This window comes from Pongo pygmaeus, chromosome 2 (assembly GCF_028885625.2).
Source record: "Pongo pygmaeus isolate AG05252 chromosome 2, NHGRI_mPonPyg2-v2.0_pri, whole genome shotgun sequence".
NCBI classification, from domain to species: Eukaryota; Metazoa; Chordata; class Mammalia; order Primates; family Hominidae; genus Pongo; species Pongo pygmaeus.
The window spans coordinates 65488771-65513167 of NC_085930.1; the positions used below are offsets into that span (position 1 = coordinate 65488771).

A 24397-nucleotide genomic window follows, 5' to 3' on the forward strand; every position below is an offset into this window, starting at 1 on the left:
AGGAAGAAAATACATATATACCATGGAATACTATGCAGCCATAAAAAATGATGAGTTCATGTCCTTTGTAGGGACATGGATGAAATTGGAAATCATCATTCTCAGTAAACTATCGCAAGGACAAAAAACCAAACACTGCATATTCTCACTCATAGGTGGGAACTGAACAATGAGAACACATGGACACAGGAAGGGGAACATCACACTCTGGGGACTGTTGTGGGGTGGGGGGAGGGGGGAGGGATAGCTTTAGGAGGTATACTTAATGCTAAATGATGAGTTAACGGGTGCAGCACACCAGCATGGCACATATATACATATGTAACTAACCTGCACATTGTGCACATGTACCCTAAAACTTAAAGTATAATAATAATAAAATAAAAAAATTAAAATAAAATAAAATAAAATAAAATTACAAAAATTAAAAAAAATAAAAAAAAGAAAATACAGCTTTATCACCTACTATGTAAAACAAAATAATATACTATTTAATTTTGCTTGTTTTGAGGCTTCATTAAGTGGTATTATACTATATGCAGTTTTCTGGGACACCATTAAAATTTGGTATGAGGTTTCTAACATTTAAGTTCTCAAGTGAAAGACTATGATTTACTCATTTTCATAATTATATAGTATTCCATTGTATGACTATACTATAATTTATTAACCTATTTGTATGCAGATGGATGTTTGAAATGTCAATTTTTTGCTATTATGAGAAGAGTTTCTCTAAATATTCCTGTAAATATTTTTAAGTGGCATTTCTGGGTTGTACAATGTGTGAATATTAAAATTTTACAAGATAATGCCAAATTGTTTTCCAAAGTGGCTATCAATTTACACTCCCCATAAGCGCTTTATGAAAATTGTAGTCTCTTCCACATTTGGTGCTGTCAGACTTCTTAATTTTGACAATCTGAAATGTATAAAATTGAATTTAAATCTTGATTTGTATGTCCCTGGCTTTTCACTTCCCAGTTTCTGTCTTTTCCTTAAAATTGAATTTTAGACTTTTTAAAAAAATATGCTAGATATTAATCTGTTGTCTGTTACAGATGTTCAAATATCTTCTCTGTTTGGCTTACTATCCTTGAAATGTACTTTTTCAGTATTTTTGTTTTTTCAACCAATAGATATTTCATTTCACTCTTTTTGTTTTGTTTTGTTTTTTGTTTTGAGACAGAGTCTCGCTCTCTTGCTCAGGCTGGAGTGCCGTGCTGCTATCTCGGCTCACTGCAACCTCCACCTCCCAGGTTCAAGCGATTCTTGAGCTTCAGCCTTCTGGGTAGCTGGGATTATAGGCATGCACCACCATACCTGGCTAATTTTTTTTTTTTTTTTTTTTTTTGTATCTTTGGTAGAGATGGGGTTTCACCAAGTTGGCCAGGCTGGTCTTGAACTCCTGGCCTCAAGTGATCCACCCACCTTGGCCTCCCAAAGGCCTGAGATTACAGACGTGTGCCACTATGCCTGGCTCACTCTCATTCTTGAGAGATTACTGAGTACTCAGTTATTTTCTCTTAACACTTTGAATTCCATTATCCTTCTGCTTTCATTTTGCTGTTGAGAAGTCTCTTGTCAATTTACTTCTAAGGTGATCTACCTTTTCTCTTTGGTTGCTTTTATACTCTCTATTTGTCTTTAGTATTCAGCAGTTTAACTGCAGTGTGTTTGGGCATGAATTTCTTTTCACTTATCTTCTTGGATATGTTGTTTCTGCATTACAGCTTCAGATGTTCATCAGTACTGGACTCCAGTTAGACAAGTACTAGACTTTCTTATTCTAGCCTTCACATTTCTGAATGCCTCTTTTTTATTTTCCAACTTCTTCTCACTACTTACTCACTAATATTGATTGCCAAAGTAAAAATCAGAACAGAAGCAAAATAACATGAAAATATATAATTACACTGGCAAAAGTTACTAAAGTTCATTAGTGAGAACAGTTCTGCACTTTACTCTTCCATTGATCAGTGAAGAAGACATACCTCTTTAATATTCAAAGATCCTATGAATCCTTCAAGAACTAAGAGCTTCAAATTCCAGCAGATCCTGGATAGGGCATATTCTTTAAGACACTGTTGGTTTCATTCTGGTAATTTCTTTGCATATCTCTTTCAGTTTCAGGTTTTTCTTCTGCTGTATCCAGTAAGCTATCTAACCCTTCCACTGAATTTTTATTTCAATAATTATACTTTTAACTTTTAGAAGCTTCACCTTTTTTTCTCTTTGTTTTCAAATCATCCTGGTTATTCCTAATAGTTTATTGTTGCAAGCCTATGCCCTCTTCCTTTAAATAATTCATAATAGCTGTTTTATATTCTGTATCAGGCAGTCCCAATTTCTGCTTTCCCCAGGTAGGGGAAGAGCAGGGAGTCTGTATCAGTTTTCTTGTTGATGATGAATGTCATTCAAGATGGTTAGCTTCTCACATGCTTGCTGATATTATTTGGAACTAGTTTCTTGACCTTAAACTGGGGGACTCCTACAAGGTCTAAATTAGGAATTCAGTAGCCAGGGGTGCTACTGACTTATGACTATTTCAGACACTATTGAGAATCCTGGCTTAATTCATAAGCCCTACACTCAGCTCCTTCTCACTGATTGCTCAGAAAACTGCTACAGCCATCCGCCTTTGGGGCAATGCTCACCACTGTACCTCTCTGGGCATCTATCATGGGGAAAACCCTGACCTGCTAAGTGTGCCTGCAGCTCACAATTCAGAACTGAGTGTATGTTTGTTTCATTGATGTTGTTTTGGAGAGTTTTCTCTACCTCTTGTGAGATCAGCAATGTCTTAAAGAATATGCCCGATGTAGAATTTGCTGGCGTTGAAGTCTCTTTAATTCTCAAAGGGTTCTGAGGACCTTCAGATATCAAAAAGTTTTTTTTTTTTCACAGATTAATAGAATGCTAATGTATAGAACTGTTCTCATTGATAAATGTTGGTGAAAATTTTGATGTTTGCCATTGTGATCACAGATATTTTATGATATTCCTTGACTTCTCTTTTGATTCTTGCTTTTTAAAGACAATATTAGTGGGTGAAAATGCTACTTGGCAAGCTGACAGCTGGATGACTCACAGAGTGCTCAGTTATTTGGCATGGTTAGGAGAGGAAGGTTTTTTGATAAAAGAATTATTGATCCCTTCCTTACACCATATACAAAAATTAACTCAAGATGGATTAAAGACTTAAATGTAAGACCTAACACCATAAACACCCTAGAAGAAAACCTAGGCAATACTATTCAGGACATAGGCATGGGCAAAGACTTCATGACTAAAACACCAAAAGCAATGGCAACAAAAGCCAAAATAGACAAATGGGATCTAATTAAACTAAAGAGTTTCTGCACAGCAAAAGAAACTATCATCAGAGTGAACAGGCAACCTACAGAATGGGAGAAAATTTTTGCAATCTACCCATCTGACAAAGGGCTAATATCCAGAATCTACAAAGAACTTAAACAAATTTACAAGAAAAAAACAAACAACCCCATCAAAAAGTGGGCAAAGGATATGAACAGACACTTCTCAAAAGAAGACATTTGTGCAGCCAATAGACATATGAAAAAATGCTCATCATTACTGGCCATCAGAGAAATGCAAATCAAAACCGCAATGAGATACCATCTCACGCCAGTTAGAATGACGATCATTAAAAAGTTAGGAAACAAACGGATGCTGGAGAGGATGTGGAGAAACAGGAATGCTTTTACACTGTTGGTGGGAGTGTAAATTAGTTCAACCATTGTGGAAGACACTGTGGCAATTCCTCAAGGATCTAGAACTAGAAATACCATTTGACCCAGCAATCCCATTACTGGGTATATATCCAAAGGATTATAAATCATGCTACTATAAAGACAAATGCACACATATGTTTATTATGGCACTATTCACAATAGAAAAGACTTGGATCTGACCCAAATGTCCATCAATGATTGACTGGATTAAGAAAATGTGGCACATATACATCATGGAATACTATGCAGCCATAAAAAAGGATGAGTTCATATCCTTTGCAGGGACATGGATGGAGCTGGAAACCATCATCCTAAGCAAACTATCACAAGGAAAGAAAACCAAACACTGCACGTTCTCACTCATAGATGGGAGTGGAACAATGCGAATGCATGGACACAGGGCAGGGAACGTCACACACTGGGGCCTGTCAGGGGGTGAAGGGTTGGGGGAGGGATAGCATTAGGAGAAATACCTAATGTAAATGACAAGTTGATGCGTTCAGCAGATCAACATGACACATGTATACCTATGTAACAAACCTGCACATTGTGCACATGTACACTAGAACTTAAAGTATAAGAATAATAAAAAAAAGAAAAGATAACCTCAAGGTTATGGTTTTATTGCCCTGTAGAACATTAACCATTCTGAATCTTATTTCAGGATTCTTTCTTTCAGTGACTATATATTCTTGGTCCTTCAAGTTCTTCTTTGAACTAGATTTACCATCCTGCTTTTCCCTCGTTAATGGGTTTTAAATAAATCTTTGACACATGTTCAAAAAAAAAAAAAAAGAGAATTGAGTTTAACTCTTATAATGGAAATTTCTGACATGACTCAGCTGATGGCTTTCAAAAGTGTATCACATTTTTTGTGATGATCCAAGGTGTTTCAATGAATAATCATTCTGAACATTATACACTGTATATGTAAATAAAATCTTGAACTGAATACACAGATCCTAGCATGCATCTTGGAACTTGCTTTTACTTTTTTTACACCAGGTTCATGATAACCAAGTGTTTTCTTGTCATTTGACTCAAGGAATCTAGAGAGGAAGATGTAAGGATATTATCGAGTGCTTTTCTGTAAAATTATTTATTGATTTACAGAACAAGGCTGGCTTCTCCAAATTTTCTTCATATTACTGATGAAGAAACACTCTAATAACACTCTTTTTTATTATTTCAGAGTCCATAGAACAATGCATTTTCAACAACTTACTCTTCTGATGATCAGGAAGTCTGTGATGTGGTGTGTTGGAGATGCATCAGTCACCATTTGAGAAAATTGTTTTGTGTATATATTGATTCTAATGTCTGCACATTTGTCTGTTAGAAAGTAACAGACAAATTTTTCATATCATTTGAAAAATTTTCTTTGATCTCTCCTTAATTGCTTTAATTTTAACAAAACATCAGGGACAATGAGACCTCAGAATGATGTTGTTGATTTTACAATGAAATTAACAGCCCTGTGCTGGGCTTGCAGTTGGCTTTCCCATGAAGCAGTCTGGCCCCTGGAAGTTGGATTAATAAGCTACGACTGGCAGGTGAGAAGAATTAAAACTCTTTCTGAAGTAGGGATGAATAGATATACAAGTGGCTAATAAGCATACGGCATTCTTTTGTATACAGAAATACAAACTTAGATTACATTGTATTGTATGGTAGATTGTATTTACTTATATCTTTAGGTACAGCTATGGTTCCAAAACGATCTTTCACTAAAGATAAAAAATAGGATGGAACTTACCAAAGATAAAAATATGTGTCCAACATGTAAACAACAAATAAATGATAGCTTTCCAAGCTCTAAAGTATATATATCTTTCAGTTGCTAAAGGTTTTATTTTACATATGTTTGCAATATTAACACACCCAAGAATCTGTAACTATTTCACCTTAATTAAAACCCAATCTACTCATTCTCATCTGTCTGACTGAATTTTGGCAAGAATCACTAATACAAACCTGTTCCATTTACATTGTAAAATTGTTTAGGAAGATCTACCAACAGTTGTTTTATGCTGTGTTTATTCTTTTCAATCCATAGATAAGCCTGCAGCTTTGTGGTCAACCGTATTTTAATTATGAATATAACCCACCTTCTACTACAATAGCAAATGTGAAGCTTCCAAAACACCTCTCAGAAAATACATGCAGATGAGTTAAACACATTTGCTAATTCCCTTTTCCTGGCTTTTTATTGCGTATTGGTTATAAGCTAAGGAGATGTCTTTACTGACAGCCACTAGTCTAATGCAGCAGTATTCAGAATGTGGCAGCAATTTTGTTTAGTTTCAAAGTAGCAAAGAATGAGTAACTGCATTTCTTCAGAATGAGACTGAAGGCTTTATGGTTGCAAGATCCCTTTACTTTTTTTAAAATTATGGAAGACTCCAAAGAGATTTTGTTTATGTGGGCTATCTTTACTGACATTTATCACACTAGAAATTACAACTGAGAAATTATTATATACAAGAACATATAAGCAAACATTCCATTAGCTACCAGAGCTATGTCATCATTCTACATCATGTAGCTTCCAGAACACTCCACATACACTCCTGAGAGAATGAAAGTGAAAAAAGCAATAAAAATCATTACTATGAATATAGTTTCAACTTCATGGATGCCTTGAAAGGGTCCAAGCCCCAGACCACACTTTGGGAACTGCTGATGTATACTTGAAGAAGCCAAATGATATTGTTTCATTATGTAACCACATCCTACCAATATCATCTGAATCATTTTATAGATGAGAAAACCTGAGTAGGATGTGGTTAAATAATGATGTATGCAAATGTACCTCACACAGTATCTGATACATACTAAGAATTCAATAAAAATCAGAATAAGAATTCAAAAAAAGTTTCCTTTTTCGACCCATCATCCATTTAGGAATCAAGATGTCCTAATTCTTTCCTAACTGCTGTTCTATATCTTTACGCCGAATAAAAACCCCAGCCGAGGCAGGGTTTATTTTATAAGGTAAATATTTATGAACAATTTATTCTGTGCAATCAGTATATAATAAATGTTATTTTATTCATTGAGTATATTACAATTATTTTAAAAGACTGCATATCAAAATATAAGTGGATTCACATATTTTCTTTATATTAAGTAGTATATTACTAAATGTTTAAATTTTCCAAGAATAATATTTTTCTTATTCTTACCTTTAAAATGTGTAGATGTCTATTTTCCCTTTCCAAGTGAGTAAAACCTTCCTTACATTTTAGTCTAGGAATTCTGGAATCCACATTTTGGATGGTTTGCAAATTACTGCAGGTTAGTATACAATACACTTAGTTTTCTTCTATGTTTGTTTTTTAATCTATGATAGGTTAAGGACTCCCCTAGAGTCTTCAGGTTTTATTAAGTATTTTTTCTCCCTCTCTGCTTTCTACCCTTTCTAATCCTAACTTGAAGGCACCTGGATTTCCTCTTCTCTCTTCTCTTTTTGCTATTCTTCTTCCCTCCTTGCTTTTAAGTTTTAGTGCCCTCAGAACTTAGATTTATCACTATAACCAACTACTGACAATGTTCTTGTCTTTCCATTTTCAGCTGTTTTCATTAATGTTAGCTTTCCACAAACTTGTGACTACTAGGATTATGGTGGAACTATTTGCTTAAAGGTTTTAGTTTTCTAAGTGCTTTACTAGCCCATAAAAAACAATAACTTATTGTGGAACCTTAAACCAACCATGCTGTTTTTATTTATTTATAGTTGTAAATTATCACATGACCAAAACAGAATGGTTTCTTCAGATAAATATGGCTCAGAATTTAGCAACAGTTTATTCACTCAAAAATGGTATCCAACTCAGTAAAAATAAACTCCAACTCATTAAATCTAACAATAAAACTCAATAAAACCAGAAAACACTCAATAAAAAATCCAAGTCAATAAAATGACATGTTCTTACTACTCATCAAGATCTTAGATAATTGACTTAATACAATGATTTTATATAAGGTCATAAATATTTTAACTTGGTTTAAATTACAGAATGAATGGGTTTTAGTGTTTTAAATGAAAGCATCTCTTGCCAGGAGTGTTTCAAAGTGTCATTTTGAAATTACAGACCTTAGAGATGAATAAGACCTTGTGTAGCCAATCTAACCAAGTCATTTTACACATGGGGGACCTGATGAAGGATACAATGTATATGTGACTGGCTAGTGACTTTGGAAAGTGGCAGAGCTGACCTCTGGTTTGTCCCTTTTCACTGTATTAGGTTGCCTTTAGAGTAAAAACTGTTTCAGTTGAAGGAACTTTAGAGATCATCTAATTCAGTGTCATTTTATTTATTTACTTATTTATTTTTTTTTTTTGGAGTTAGGGTCTTGCTTTTGTGACCCAGGCTGAAGTGCAGTGGTATGATCATAGCTCACTGCAGCCTTGAACTCCTGGGATCAAGGGATCCTCTTACCTAAACCTCCAAAGAAGCTAGGACTACAGGCATGTGCCACCATGCCTGGTTAACTTTTTAAAAATTTTGTAGGGATGGGGTCTCGCTATGTTGCCAAGACTGGTCTTGAACCCCTGGGCTCAAGCGATCCTCCTGCCTTGGCCTCCCAAAGTGTTGAGATTACAGGCGTGAGCCACCACACTCAGCCACAATCATTTTATAGATGAGAAAACCTGGGTAGGATGTGGTTAAATACTGATGTATGAAAATGTTACCTCATACAGTATTTGGCATGTAGTAAGAATTCAATAAAAATCAGTTTCCTTTTTTGGCCCGTCATCCATTTAGGAACCAAGATGTCCTAAAGCTTTCCTAACTGTTGTTCTGTATCTTTACGTTGAGTAAAAAGCCCAATAAGCAGGTGTTTATTTTATAAGGTGAATATTTATGAGAAGTTTATTCTGTGCAATGAGTATAAAATAAATTAGTACTATTTTTTCATTGTGTATATTAAAATTATCTTAAAAGACTGCATATCCAAATATGAGTGGATTCACATATTTTCTTAATAATTAAGCAATAAATTACTAAACATCTGAATTTTCCAAAATACCCTTTTCACAAAGGAAAGAGGTGAGGATAAATAGTATCTCCTTTCCCACACTGTTATACCTCCTTGCCTGTCTGTGTATGTGGCTCACATTGATGCTGGAATAAGGAAACATGAGGCACTGCTTTGAGAGCCAACACCACCTAAGGAGTCAGAGTCTAGACTGAGGTCTGCCACTTACTAAGGGATGACCTTGGCAAGTTTTACTAACCTGTAATTTCTACATCTGCAATGTGGCCATAAAGAAGCCCAATCTTATAGTACTGCTCTAGGGATCCAAAGATATGCATATATAAATAATCCGTAAAATCTAGTGTCTATACAATATTACATGGTACAGCAAAAATAAATAAATAAATAAACAAACAACTAGAGAATGCAGGAAATCTGCATCCTGGTGCCAGATCATCACTGTCTTGCCATGACACCTTGGAGAAGTCACCTTTTTGTAAAAATCTGCAAGATGCAAGGATTAAATGAGATCAGTGTCTCAAAGAATCAATTTGGAGAAAGGAATGTGGGGCAAAGCAGCCCAACTTTTATCCAGTTTTTTAGGCTTTCAAATATTATATCATCCTTTGGGAGGCTGAAGGGGGAAGGATCACTTGAGCCCAGGAGCTCAAGGCTGCAGTGTGCTAGGATAGCACCACTGCACTCTAGTCTGGGTGACAGAGCAAGACACTCTTCCATGAAGAAAAAAAATTCATATATTGTATCAACTAAAAAAGGGGTTCTGCTGAAATGAAATAATAAAGTTTCAACAAGTTCTTTGAAGAAGACTTTTTTTAAATTACCTTGCATCCTTCACAAGCATGAACTCCATAGTGAAATCCAGAAGCTTTATCTCCACAGACACGACATTCGATTGCCATGAGGGAGTTGGAAGGCTCTTCATGAGGCTTATTGTAGAGCTGAGTCTTCTCAGAATAATAAGGTGGAGATGCAGGCTCCACTTTGATTGCACCTGTGTTTGGAGACATGTGAGAGGATAATTATCCCATGAAAACAGTCCTAAAAAGACAACAGGGCAAGCCACCATAGTACACCTTCATGCTGTATTTGTATTGTTTCGGTGTAAAAGCACAGTGGAACATGAAAAAACACTGGAGTTAAGGCAAGAAAAAGAAGGCTTTGTAATCACAGGCAAGTTACAACATCTCTAAGCCTCACCCATAAATATAAAATGGGAACGAGAATTAAGTTTGTGGTTCTATGACCCCCAGTACCCTGCAATATCTAACAGACAATATAGAGGATTTGAGACAAGGAAGCTTATTTTGCTAGGAAATGTTCTGTCTTTGGTATTCATCACAATATTAAATTATACATTTTATTTAAATATTCCATTTTATAAGTACTTTGAAACAACTCTTGCAAAAGAACCACAGAAGGAACACCACTGTGAAAAGGTCATGGTATGCCTAGCTTGAGGTGCATGAAAAATACGAGCCCAGGTTACCATTAGTGTTCAGTCAAAAGTGGTGGTTTGTGAAATAATCTTTGACAGAGCATGGCGGAACTTATGGAAGTAAGCCCTACCTTTTACTAGTTAGGCTCAGGGCTACTAAATTTCCATATTAGGCTCTAACTGAAAACCGCACAGATAAATATAACTAAGCATATTATTTATCTTTAAAAGCCACCAGAAATACAGGAAGTTCTTACTTGTCAAGTAATGATTGCCAATTACATAGTGGTGGCTTTGGAAAACCAGCATGTCAGCCCACACATGATAAAAATCAAGGAAAGAGCATCACAGAAATACATTTTATCTCAAAAAGTGCAGTTCTAGTTTTTTCTTGAGTCTGATGTTTTGATGTTGATTTAGTTAATGGCATGAAAATTTATCAATAGGCTACAATGTTAAAACAAATTTGTGCTCAAAAGTAGGTTTCACTATAAACTTCTGAAAGGACATACTAGAAAAAATGTACTGTAGTAGCAGTAATACAGTGAAGATAAGTTATATAATATAAAGTGACTTGGAATGGTTACTTATTAACTTATAAGGGGCCAAAATAATTCAAAGTTTGGATGATGGACTCTTAGCCTGAGATACAACTGGCAGTGTAATCAAGGTAGAAAATGTCCCTAAGAAGGAAGTAAGCAAGAAAGGAAAGAAGAGAGGAAGGAAGGAGGGGGGGAAGGCAAGATTGACCTGGGGCCAGCTCCCTTCCTGGCATTTCATAGATACCTAATATTTCATGGATAAATGGGTGAATAAATGAATGGTGAATGCCTTCTCTATTAGATTTCTAGTCTCTGGACCATTATTTATTACAGGGTTACTGAGAGATGAGTCCAATTCTAGTCCTAGCAGTCTGAAAAGTGAAAATAAACATCATACTTTGGTACTCTTGAAGTTTCAGGTCATACTTATAATCCGCAACCATTGGATCTGTTCTTGTGAATGGAATGTCTTCATAATGTGGAGTAGAAATGCTGGAGAAGTCAACAGTAGTGAAGGGCTTGATGTCAAAGGAGTGGGAGTGGTCGTCCATTACGGAGAGATCCACAGAGCTGATCCCAAAGTTGGTGGGCCAGAATGGCATCTCTGTGTCAACCATGGTCATTTCTGAAAGGAAAAATAGACTAGCTGTGAAGTTAAGTCCTAGAGAACACAGCAATCTCACAGAGTTTCAGAAAGAGAAATGAAAAGAGTCTTTGGCAAAGTAATTTCATCTAGGCTCTCACAACAACAGAAAAGAAGATAACCACCTTCTTAGTGCTGTCTAGGCTGTTTTATGATAGAAAGGAAGTCACCCTTTACCCAGGTATCATAATAGAGGATCCTGAAACAGTGCAGATACATACAGTGTATCCATATAAATGCCTTTTTTCCAACAGGCCTGCTCTCATTATCTTCTACAGAAGGTCATCAATTGAGTCTGTTAATGACTGCTGTTATTTATTTAAAATTTTGTCCAGCTTTATTGAGTATAATAGACAAAAATTTTTAAACTTAAGGTATACAGGCCAGGCACGGTGGCTCACACCTGTAATCCCAGCACTTTGGGAGGCTTAGGCAGGAGGATCACCTGAGGTCAGGAGTTCGAGACCAGCCTGGCCAACATGGCGAAACCTCATCTCTACTAAAAATACAAAAATTGGCTGGGTGTGGTAGCACGCCTGTAATCCCAGCTACTCGGGAGACTGAGACAGAAGAATCACTTGAACCTGGGAGGCAGACGTGGCAGTGAGGCGAGATCACACCACTGCACTCCAGGCTGGGCGACAGAGCAAGACTCCACCTCAAAAAAACCCAAACCAAACCAAAACAAAAAAAACCCCAAAAAACCGAAAAACAAACAAAACACTTAAGATATTCAATGTGATGTTTTAATATATGTATTTACTATGAAATGCTTATCATAATCAAGCTAATGAACATATTCATCACTTCACACAGTTACCTTTTTGAGTATGAATATGTGTAGTGAGAACACTTAAGATCTACTATCTTAGCAAATTTCAAATATATCATACAGTATCACTAACTATAGTCACCATGCTGACTATACTTAGGTCTCCAGAACTTATCCTGCATAACTGAAACTCTGGCTGACATCTCCCCATTGCTCTCATCCTCCAGCCCCTGGCAACCACCATTTTACTCTCTGCTTTTATGAATTTGACTTTTTTAGATTCCAAGTGTAAGTGAGATCATGTGGTATTTGTCTTTCTGTGTCAAATACCACCCAGTTTAATTCTGTTAGCATAATGTCCTCTAGGTTCATCTCTGTTGTCGCAAATGACAGGATTTCCTTCTTTTTTTAAGGTTGAATAATATTCTACTGGGTGTGTACATATACATCTGTATGTGTATATAGGTATGTGTGTATACATATTTTATATATACAGATATATACTGTGTTTTCAAAAATCCATTCATCCATTGACACTTAGGTTGATTTCATATCTTGCCTATTGCAAATAATGCTGCAGTGAACATGGGAGAGCAGACAGCTCTTCAACATACTGATTCCATTTCATTTGGATATATACCCAGAAGTAGGATTGCTGGATCATGTGCTAGTTCTATTTTTAATTTTTTGAGGCAGTCCATTCTGTTTTCCATAATGACTATACCAATTTACATTCCTGCCAACAGTGTACAAGGGTTCCCTCCTATCCACATCCTTGCCAACACTTCTTATCATCTGTGTTTTTGATAACAGCCATTCTAATGGGTGTGAGATGATATCTCACTGTGGTTTTGATTTGCATTTCCCTGATGATTAGTGATGGTGAGTACCTTTTCATATATCTGTTGGCCACTTGTATGTCTTCTTTCTAGAAATGGATATTCCGGTCCTTTATCATTTTTTAACTGAGTTATTTGTTTTCTTGCAATTGAGTTTGTTGAGTTTCTTATATATTTTGGAATATTAATTCCATATCAGATGTACGATTTGCAATCCATAACTCCATATCAGATGTACAGATTTCCCTATTCTGTAGGCTGACTTTTCACTTTATTATTTCCTTTGCTGTGAAGAAGCTTCTAGTTTGGTGCAACCTGTTAATGATTGTTTTTAAAGTGTGCACAGGGTTCAACGACAATTTTACTCTCTTGAAATTAGAAGCCCAAAATATTTTTCTCTTTAGGATGAAATTTTTGCTATTCTACTTGTATTTATAATGCTTTTGTGTAATAGAAAAGTTGGCAAATTAAATTTAGGTAAATGAACTTCTTTAATTGCATCCTAAAATAATTTTGTTCTTAAAATAATACAAAAATAAAATTTTAAAGGGAAAAATTACTCAATTATTACTTCTGTACTATGAAAAATTACTCAATAATCTTTTCTGTGGATGCACCTTTTCTTAAAGAGGAGAGAGTTTTCCCCACATTGAGAATAGAAAGGTTAGAGAGATATGTGGAAACATTTGATCACACCCGAGAGTGTCAAAATCAGACTCTAGCCCAGCATTAATTTTAAACCACTCCCAAAACAAAAACAAAACAAAACAGAGATAGAAACAAGAAAACACATAAAAGACAAAGGAAAAATACTTATATGGATTCTAAGGCCACAGAATAGCAAGTTTCATGAATCATTTGCCCAATATCATGTACGCCACATGCATTTTTCTAAACATGATTTATTGTCACAGTAAGTGCAACAAAACTCTTTTGGTTCACTTCACGTGGACCTGTGAGCCACCGAGTGTGTAGACTGGAAAACTTTCTGCAATAGGTACCTGGACTCTGTTTACCTGAAACCAGTTCATTATTCAAAGTGGTGCCAAAAAAGCAGTCATAGGTATTTTAAATGTTAACTCTGTGGTCAAAAACACCAGTGGAGAACTGTGTAAATTTAGGACTGCTCACACTGGAGACAGAGATGAGCTGCTTATAAACTCCAGGATTCATCAAATTATAGGCGTATCTTTCTTGTTTGCAGTCGTATCCCCACTGGCTAACAAAGGGCTTGTCTCATAGTAGGTGCTCGTTAAATATTTATTTATTAAATACTAAATACATTGATGACTTAATGAGATAGCTGTGAAGTTTTAGCAGAAGGGGCAGGGAAGGAGGGAAGCAAACTGGTATTGATCAAGCACTTCCCATGTGCCCAGTACATCCTACCTTTTCTTCTGCATAATCTGAAATATTCCCACTTTATAGATAAGCAAGCTAGGACCAAAGAAGTAAAGTGAATTGTCCAAGGTCCTCTAGCTAGGAAGTAGAAGATGCAAACTCAAGACTGACCCTGAAACCCTCTTCTGTATATACAGTATTCTCTTGATTCTCTCATTGATGAAACAGGCTTATGGAGGAGGGGCCACTCTCCTCTGTGTATCTGTGCACGGGCCTCTTGCTTTTCCTTTTTCTTTTCTTTTGTTTATTTATCATTTTTTGGAGCAATTTTATTTTAATGCTCTCACTTTAACACCACTTGCTTTTTCTTACCAAGCAGATTGCCAAGAAATTCACTCCAAAGGCAAACTTTTGCATGAGTTGAAGATTGAAGATTTCAGCTGTGATCTTCATAAGAAAAAATGCCTTGAGGCTGGGCGCAGTGGCTCACACCTGTAATTCCAGCCAAATTTGGCCTTTGGGAGGCCAAAGACGGTGGATCACCTGAGGTCAGGAGTTCGAGACCAGCCTGATCAAAATGGAGAAACCCCATCTCTGCTAAAAATACAAAATTAGCCGGGCATGGTGATGCATGCCTGTGATCCCAGCTACTCGGGAAGCTGAGGCAAGAGAATCGCTTGAACCCAGGAGACAGAGGTTGCGGTGAGCTGGGATCACGCCACTGCATTCCAGCCTGGGCAACAAGAGTGAAACTCCATCTCAAAAAAAAAAAAAAAAAAAAAAAAAAGCCTTGAAAATATAAACAAGACTAGTCCTGTGAATGTGCGTTTGTGGTTTCAAGAGGACTAATTAGGTACCGTACGGGTTCACATGTCTATCTACATAAATAAGTACCCAAACAACCTTAAGTTATCTGTGTTTCAGTGTCAACACTGCACACCAAAAAGGGGAATGTGTACTGGTGATAGTTAAAGGTCATTCTAGGTCTCAATGACATCCAGAAAAAAGTCTGTGCTCCTAAGGACAGGGCACCCATCCAACTGTGTGTCCTTTGTTTCAAAATTCGTCCAAACCTGTCTAACCCAGGTCATTCCATTTACTTTGTCTGTCTCCTTGGCAGGCTTAATTTTCATTTCTGTATCTACTTTTCTTAGTATAACTTATTTTCATATTAAAGTATATTTCCCTTGTCTACACTGTAATATCCACAAATGTGGGTTTATCACCTATTTCTCACTATGCTATTGCAAAGTTTTCTGCATACAGAATAAAGGCTGACAAAGTGAGTTAAAGGTAGTGGATATGCTTTTGTATGAATACTGGGAAATGAAAATAAGGATGCACAAATATCTGGGGTGGGAGAGAAATTGGTTGCTCATGATTTTACTGGTTTAATTTTGCTTTGTTTCATTTTTAACATACAATTTCAGTGACTTCCTATCAATCACAGCCATGCTGCTTTCTTTCCTCTCTCTCTCTCTCTTCCCCACCCCCCTAACCTCACTTTTAAAGAGACAGCATCTCACTATGTTGCCCAGGCTGGTCTCAAACTCCTGAGTTCAAGTGGTCCTCCTGGCTCAGCCTCCCAAACTTCTGGGAATATAGGCGTGAGCCACTGTGCCCAGCCAAAGTCATGCTTCTTATTACAAAAGTCATATCCATAGGGGTCGTGTATTATATTGTGGAAATTTTGGGAAAATTTTTAATGTGAAAATAGCCATCTATGTGTTAAGGAAAGAAGGAAAAGTTCATGTAATTTTTAAAGATATTATATGAAATTCCTAGAAAACTCTGTACTTGTAGTACATCTCATGGCTAAAAGGATGCTGTTTTCTGTTTTTGTTTTATTTTGTTTTTCATAGTAGCCTTTACTTTTGTGAGAGCAGTTTTAGGTTTACATAAAAATTGAGCAGAAAGTACAGAGCTCTTATAATAGCCCTTCCCCAGCCTCCTGTCCCCTCTCTACAAAGCATGGTTTTCCCCATTACTAACACCTTGCACAGTGTAGTATACTTGCTACAACTGATGAACCAATACTGACACATCATTACCAACTAAAGTCCATGATTTACATCAAGGTCTGCTCTTTGTGTTGCATAGTTCTACATTTTTGTTTTGTTTTTGGTGGAGTCTTGCTCTGTCACCCAGGCTGGAATGCAGTGGCACGATCTTGGCTCACTGCAACCTCCACCTCCCAGGTTCATATGATTCTCCTGCCCCAGTCTCCTGAGTAGCTGGGATTACAGGCGTGTGCCACCATGCCCAGCTAATTTTTGTATTTTTAGTAGAGAAGGGGTTTCACTATGTTGGCCAGGCTGGTCTTGAACTCCTGACCTCAAGCGATCTACCCGCCTCTGCCTCCCAAAGTGCTGGGATTACAGGTGTGAGCCACCGTGCCCGGCCAAGTTCTATGGGTTTTGACAGAGACATAATATCATGCATTCATTAGAGCATCACACAGAATAGTTTCACTGCCCCAAACATACCCCATACTCCACCTATTCATTCCTCCCTTCCTCCACCCAAGAATGGTATGTTTTTGCTGTCCTCTACTAGTAAGGGCATACTGGTGGAAAAGCAGGAGAAACACTGGCCTTTCAGCTTGGCATTCAAGGCCCTCTATGTCTCAGCCCTAACTTACTTTTTCAGTGTTATTTCCACTGGTTATCCCAGACCTCGCTCCCATTCTTGGCATATCTGGTGGCTGGGCATATCATCCTATCTGCCCATGTTAAACATGCCCTGCCTCTTTTAGTCATGCAGGTTACTGAGGCTGCTGTATCTTCTTCTTACTCCTCACCTCTTCATGCCACAAGCCTGCTTGTCTTTCAAAACCCAGTCCAAATGCTGCTTTCTCCGTAAAACCATCTATGAATCCTCCAACTTAAAAACACTCCATTCTCTGTGTTCCCACAGCACTTTGTACCTCCTCCTTTAACTCAGATATAATTATCTGGATAACTATCTCCATCATTAGACTTCCAGTCTGGAGCAAAAGGACAGCATCTTATTATTCTATTTTCCCATGTGCATATTCTATGCACAGTTTTTTTTTTTTTTCACCAAATTCTTGCCTATTGATGATCATATTTTATGCAAAGAGTAGAGTAAATTTTCATTTTGCTACTAAAGATAGAAAAATAACAATACTTTCTCAATAGTTTAGTTTTGTTAAGACTTAAGTTCTCTCCAAAAAATGTTAATCTTCAACATTATCAATAAAATACAACTTAAGCTATAACCGTTCCCCCTCAACGACGTATATTCAGTTTTTTCTCTTTTGCTGATTACAAGAGGAAGGTTGTGGTCCTAGATGGTTTTCTTATTTTTCTAAGTTGAAAGGACAAAGTAAGAAAGAAAAACAGCTTGCCTCTTCATCTCTATGAAAACATTGCCCAAACACACTTTTCCCCTTCCCCGCTGCCCTTCTCCCTTCCCTTTTGGTCTGGGACACCTTGACCTAAACAACATTATTCCATGGACCATAGTTACTGGGAGGCACAGTGGTTCCCTAGACATTTTATTTTATTTTGACTTAGAGATGGGTCCAGAAAGCCTGCTTCTAATTTTGTCTCTAGAAAACATAAGCTACTGTTTCTGCCAAGCTGTAAGTTGAGGAGGTGTTTTTTGTTACTCCGTGCAATTACCCATGAAAGAACAAATGAACAAAATATTTGCATGAACAACAGCCCTTCTCAGTAACAAGAACATGTCTTAACTCTCTAGCTGGTGACACTGAGTTGTGTTGCATCAGCGGTATATCCATTAATTTCACAACCTTTAGAGTGTTTCAAGCAGGCTAAAGTCTTTAGGCAGAACTTGTGAGCAAAGGATATGGATGTGTGCCATTATCTTAGACCTTCAAACTTGGCTTTAAATGCTATTATAGTCAATGCGCAGACTTTTCACAATACTCAAAGGATGAAGTAGTTCAACAAAAATACAACCAATTTCATGTAAAAATAAAGTAACTTCTTTAATCTGATAGGCATTATTATTTGGGAGTATGGAAGTGGGTTGGAAAAGACGCTAAATTGTAAAATTGAACACCAGAAATATATGCTTTACCTTTGGGGTTTTATGTTATCCCTTATGAAAAGAAAAGAAAAACTATGATTAGAATAGCTGATAAAATGTTACATCTTCTTCATGTTTACATTAGCTAATACTAACAGGACACTAAATCTGTGCAAAGTACTACGCCAAATACTGTGTCCGGATTGTGTCATTTAATCTTCACAACCAGCCCGAGGAAGTAGGTGCACTTATAATTTACCTTAAAGATGCGAAAACTGAGGCATGGACCTGGAAGTAAGTAACTCGCCTAAAAGTACACAGTAACTAAGCAGTAGAACTGGCATTGAATACAGATGGTCTGAAGCTCCATAGCCCACATTTGTGACTTTACGCTGGATATCGGTTAGAAAAACATTATTTCTTCCTGATTTTCCAGTTCTATATTAAACAATTATTTAACAGTTCCAACAAACTTTCACTGAATACCTATGATGTGCCAGGCAGGCAGGGGGGCAGGGGATGTACTACGAAGAGTAACTCTCAAATGAAAGCTTTATTAGAGAAATGTGTTCAGCTAGGCAACAAGAGTATGTACCTGAAAAGCCTTTCATAGGTCCTTTGTAGTTTTGTTGGAAATGACCTTAAAAGACACTTAACCGCTGATTTTTTAATCCCTTCTCATTTGTTTCAGGTTAATGTCATGGTACTCATAACTGTGGTTCCAACTTGTTTATCCAGCCCATCCCTACTGATTCATGCAGATCAAGATCACTCTGCAGTGTAAACTGACCTGGGAATTTACTAATTCCTCTCCCATCATGACAGCTGACATCCAGAGACAAGAATCATCCTGAAACACTAGAGCAGAAAAGGCTGTTTTGAGATCATCTGAGTTCTCATTTGACAGATAAAGAAAATGAGGCAAAGTGACCTGCTCAGGGTTTCCTGGTGAGCCAGAGGCTGACTGGACGGAAGCCCAGCTTGGCTTCTCTGAGCCTGGCATTCTCAGCGCTGTGTTATCAAGTTGTTACTATATGTAAATACACTGAAAATGGGACTTTTAACCTTTGCCACTTTTCACAGATCCAGATTTATTTTTTGGGGGTCTTTAGTGAATGTATATGAATGTCATCAAATTTATGAGGGAAAAAGTCTCATGTAAGGAACCATTTCCTGTATGGCAAATTATCACAGAATAAAATGCGAAGAACTAAATCTGTAACAATTTGTTTCTAACAAAAGTCATGAACTCTGACTTAATCAAAAGGTTTAGGGAATAGTCTTGAATAGTCTAATAAAGTAAGCATTATCTTGGTTCGTTTTTACATAGTAAGTACAGATATACAAATTGTATTTGTTCGTTTGCTTTGTGCCATTTGCTGTTCTGAATATTAATGGTGAAGAAGGATGGGCACAGCTCCATGTCAGATGCCCGAGGTTCCAATCCAACCCTATTGCTGGAAGTTTGTATCTCTTCATATCTAATCTCCATCTGTAGAATATTAATATTGTCTCCCTCCTAGAGTTATTGTGAGGATTAAATTAGATAATGTATGTAGAGCACTTACCATAGGGCTGGATACTTAATAAGTTCTCAATAAATATAATTAATATTAATAGTATAACAGTAATTTGTGTACACATTAGTCACCAGAGTACTATAGTCATATAAAAGGTGGGCTAAAAGCCTCCAACACTACCACTAGGGGACAGGAAGAGGAAGAACCGCCAGCAAAGCCCTATTGTTTAAACAGGACTACGCCTAAAACAGATGTCCTGTTTTAAAGGCCTCTGGAAAAGGAGAGTCCACAGCTCCTCTTGGTTACTCATTCCAATGCCTAATTGCTCTTTAGCAGCCAGGAAAGTCTATGTCTTATCTGGCATTTCCCCAACTGTGTTATACATATGTTAATAATGTTCCTTTAAAAATAATTAAAAACAAAACAAAAAAATCTGGTGATCAAGTAAATTTAGGCAATGCTGGGTTAAGCAAGGTTAAATAGGTTTACTGTGAGACTTCTTAAACTAACAGGCTAATGTTCACGAGAATACACAAAAGAGAGAAAAAAGCACAGTGTGTAATATTTGAGGAGTTTAATATGTGATGGAATATAGTTTGAGAAATGATGATCTAACCTATATTGAAGTTTGCGACTATCTTTTTTCCCATTTTTTAAACATATAGTTATCATCCTCTGAACATTTGCCTTTTATCACATGTACTTGAAACGTATTCCTGAGTTGTTCCTCAGTTTTTCTTTAACCTTAGAATGACTAAGATCAAGGATTTATGTTGGTTAAAACAGTAACAAAACCCAAGAGAGAAAGGATTTCTTAAACCACACAGAAAGGAACACTGTCAAGATTAATACCCCTTCTATAGAGATAATCATAAGTACTTCCTGACAGGAAAAAAAAAAGTACCATAGAAAGGATCAGGAATCAGAATGACACTGAACTTCTCAACAGTAACACTGGAAGCTAGAAAATCAATAGAACAATGTTGCCAAAATTCAAGAGAAAAAAAAATTTCCAACTTAGAATTTCAGACTCATCCAAATCGTCCATCAAGTATGAGAGTAAAGACATTTTCAGAACGATAAGGCATCCAGAAAAGTTACCTCCCATGTACTCTTTCCCAGAGTTCTCCACCAGAACCAAGGAAGAGAAAAGATGGGACCAGGAAACAAAGGATCTGAAAGACAAGAGACAGGTGGAAGGTAGTCCCAGGCTACAGATGCAGAGCAGCCTAGAGAAAATGCAGGAGGAAGAAGGCCAGGTGGGATCACCTGAGAAACCAGAATGCCTGATATGTTTGACCACTTTCAGAGGAGTTTTTATTACTCTGTCAGAGAGTTTGAGGATGAATTAGTGATGAGTACATAGCAAGAAATGACAACAAAATGAGCAATGACTAAGTGAAAAAAATGAACTCCAGAAAAGTAAATAGCTAAGCAGGACAGGAAACAGAATCACAGCACACTGCTTGGCTCAACCTTAAGTAGCACTTTCAGTTACTACAATGTAAGCACAGACAACTGATTTAACCCCAAATTACAAGTAACTACATTGTGAAGATGGAGGGGAGGGAGAAGTATGTGTTTTGGAAAAGGGAGTATGGTAGTAAAAGGACTAAATTATTATCTCCCACAGTAAGAAGTCAATGGATAAGAATACCATTTAAAAAATAATAGTATAAGTTATTATTATTATTATTATTTTTGAGACAAGGTCTCTCTCTGTGGCCCAGGCTGTCACGCTGTAATGCAGTCACAGCTCACTGTAGCCTCAAACTCCCGGGCTCAAGCAATCCTCCGACTTCAGCCTCCCGAGTAGCTGGGACCACAGGCATGCACCACCACTGCTGGCTAATTTTTGTATTTTCTGTACCAACGAGGTTTCACCATGTTGCCCAGGCTGATCTCAAACTCCTGGGCTCAAGTGATCTGCCCATCTTGACCTACCAAAGTGTTGGGATTATAGGTGTGAGTCACTATGCCTGGCCATTAGTGTAAGTATGTTATTCTAGAGATAGGAAGGTAAATACCAGAAGAAATATGTGAAAGAGTTAAAATCACTGCCTATGAGGAGCAGGATTTAGCTGTGGGAATGAGTATCTCTTCTTCAATGAAAGCTGTAGCTATGTACAAGTGTTATTTAGATAAAGGTAAAAATTAAGCTAAAATTCACTATCTTTTAATTGTAATATCTTTCCATGATTTCTCCTAACAGAGGGAATAAGTCTGTTTCTTGCATGTGTTACCGTCCTCTTAAAAGGAATTATCATGCAATCATCTGGAAAATTGGAGAAAATTTTAATGTAGTTTCAAGTAAAATGAAAGAAAATCAGAAAATAGTTTTGATACTTCAGCAACAAATGGCTCTCCTTTTGACTCAAGCATTTAAAAAATAAATTCTACCAACTCACTTCTTTTCCTTCACATAGTATCCTGAGTTTTGTTTAGTGAAGGAGGAAAAGACTCTGGAACCCATCAGCAGAAATACAATTTAGTAACAATAGCTAACAATTATTAAGTGCTTGTTGTAAGTAGTCCTATGTTGTTATACACAAGTATTACTACCACCTAACAGATTAAAAATATTAGACATAAAAAGGTTAAGTGACTTCCCCAATGTTAAATAGGTACTGGGGCTAGAGTTTAAATTTTGTCATGGTTTCTCTGAATATAGAACCTTTTATTTTGGGCACCACGAATTAAGAAAATGATTACAGGCTGGGCGTGGTGGCTCATGTTTGTAATCCCAGCACTTTGGGAGGCCAAGGTGGGAGGATCACCTGAGGTCAGGAGTTCGAGACCAGCCTGGCCTACATGGTGAAACCCTGTCTCTACTAAAAATACAAAAATCAGCCGGGCGTGGTGGTGCAGGCCTGTAGTCCTGGCTACTTGGGAGACTGAGGCAGAGAATCACTTGAACTTGGGAGATGGAGGTTGCAGTGAGCCGAGTTCATGCCAGTACACTCCAGCCTGGGCAACAGAACAAGACACTGTCTCAAAAAAAAAAAAAAGAAAAGAAAAAAATGAAAACTATTAGAAATTAACTATTTGGTGTGTCATTTGCTTCTTCAATATAAACAAATGTATTTTCATTTTATTGTCTACTTAGACTATATTCAAAACCAAATTCGATGTTTCTGCGGTTTGATTTCCCATTGATAGCTTTGAGATTGAAGCATTCCAATATGTATCTTTAGATGCAAATTTCTTTATAATAAGCCAGAAGGTCTCAGAGGAAATTTTCAAATTCAGATCAACAAAGGGTATTAGAAAGACCATGTTTTTTATTATATTTTATTTAAATTACTATTATTTTTTGAGGCAGGGTCTCACTCTGCCACGTAGGCTGGAGTGCAGTGGCACAATTATGGTTCACTGAAGCCTCGACCCCCACTGTGCTGAAGTGATCCTCCCACTTCAGCCTTCCAAGTAGCTGCGACCACAGGCATTCACCACCACATTCATCTAATTTTTTGATTTTTTTTTTTTTTTTTTGTAGAGGCAAGGTCTCATTATGTTGCCCAGGCTGGTCTCAAACTCCTGGGCTCAAGCAATCCTCCTGCCTCAGCCTCCCAAAGTGTTGGGATTACAGGCATGAGTCACTATGCTTGGCCCATGTTCATTTTCAAAAGCATATTTTCTCTTGCATGAGCCACATCTTGTCTAGGGAGTTTGCTTACGCTGGTCCTGAGGTATCAGGACACAGAAAAGATTACAGGATTATGCCCTCACCAATATAAACATTTCTTCTGCTTCCTCAGCAAAAATTCATTATGGTCAAACTAGCTCAAGCTTGGTTCCTCTGCTAAAAGTACCTTCATACATTTCTAAAGGGAGATATTACTAATAATCTAATTAGGACTAAGGCTAAATCTGTTGAACAGTTGCTTTGGTTTAGTTGAAATTCTACTTTGTCTAGCACATGAAGAATGAATGAAAGTTATTCCGAAATGAAAGAGGGGTATCATTACAGATCTCATTGACATTAAAGGGTAATAGGCTCTATGCTCACAAATTTGATAATCTAGGTGAAATGAACTCATTCCTTGAAAGACATAATTTTCCAAAACTCATACAAGATGAAATAGACAAATGGAATAGGCCTAAATTTATTAATGAAATTGAATCAATAACTAATAACTTTCTGAAACAGAAGGCACCAGACTGGGTTCACTGGTGAATTCTACCAAACATTTAAGGGAGAAATTATACCAATTCTCTGAAATCTCTTTCAGAATATAAAAGCAGAGGGAATACTTCCTAACTCATTCAATGAGGCTAGAATTACGCTAATACTAAAACAAAACAGACATTACAAGGAAAATAGACCAATCTCTCATGGACAGAGATGCAGAAATGTTTAACAAAATATCAGCAAATTGAATCCAAAATGTATGAAAAGAATTATACACCATGGCCAAGTGAGATTTAGCTGAGGTATGTGGGGTTGGTTCAACATTAGAAAACAAATTAATGTAATCCATCACACTCATACGCTAAAGAAGAAAAATCACATGATCATATCAATAAACACA

General features: G+C 36.9%; 1 protein-coding gene across 3 annotated transcripts in view; it reads right to left on the minus strand.

The window, feature by feature from the left end:
• The window catches only part of PPARG (peroxisome proliferator activated receptor gamma), a 146478-nt gene that overhangs the window by 43908 nt on the left and 78173 nt on the right, over positions 1-24397 (minus strand). For all 3 annotated transcript variants that reach the window (XM_054480367.2, XM_054480368.2, XM_054480366.1), the window contains 2 exons: positions 11131-11358; positions 9578-9747 (listed from right to left, as the gene is read on the minus strand). In XM_054480367.2, coding sequence (XP_054336342.1) covers positions 9578-9747; positions 11131-11356 — 396 coding nt within the window. In that variant the 5' untranslated portion in view covers positions 11357-11358. The remainder of the gene's footprint in view (positions 1-9577; positions 9748-11130; positions 11359-24397) is intronic.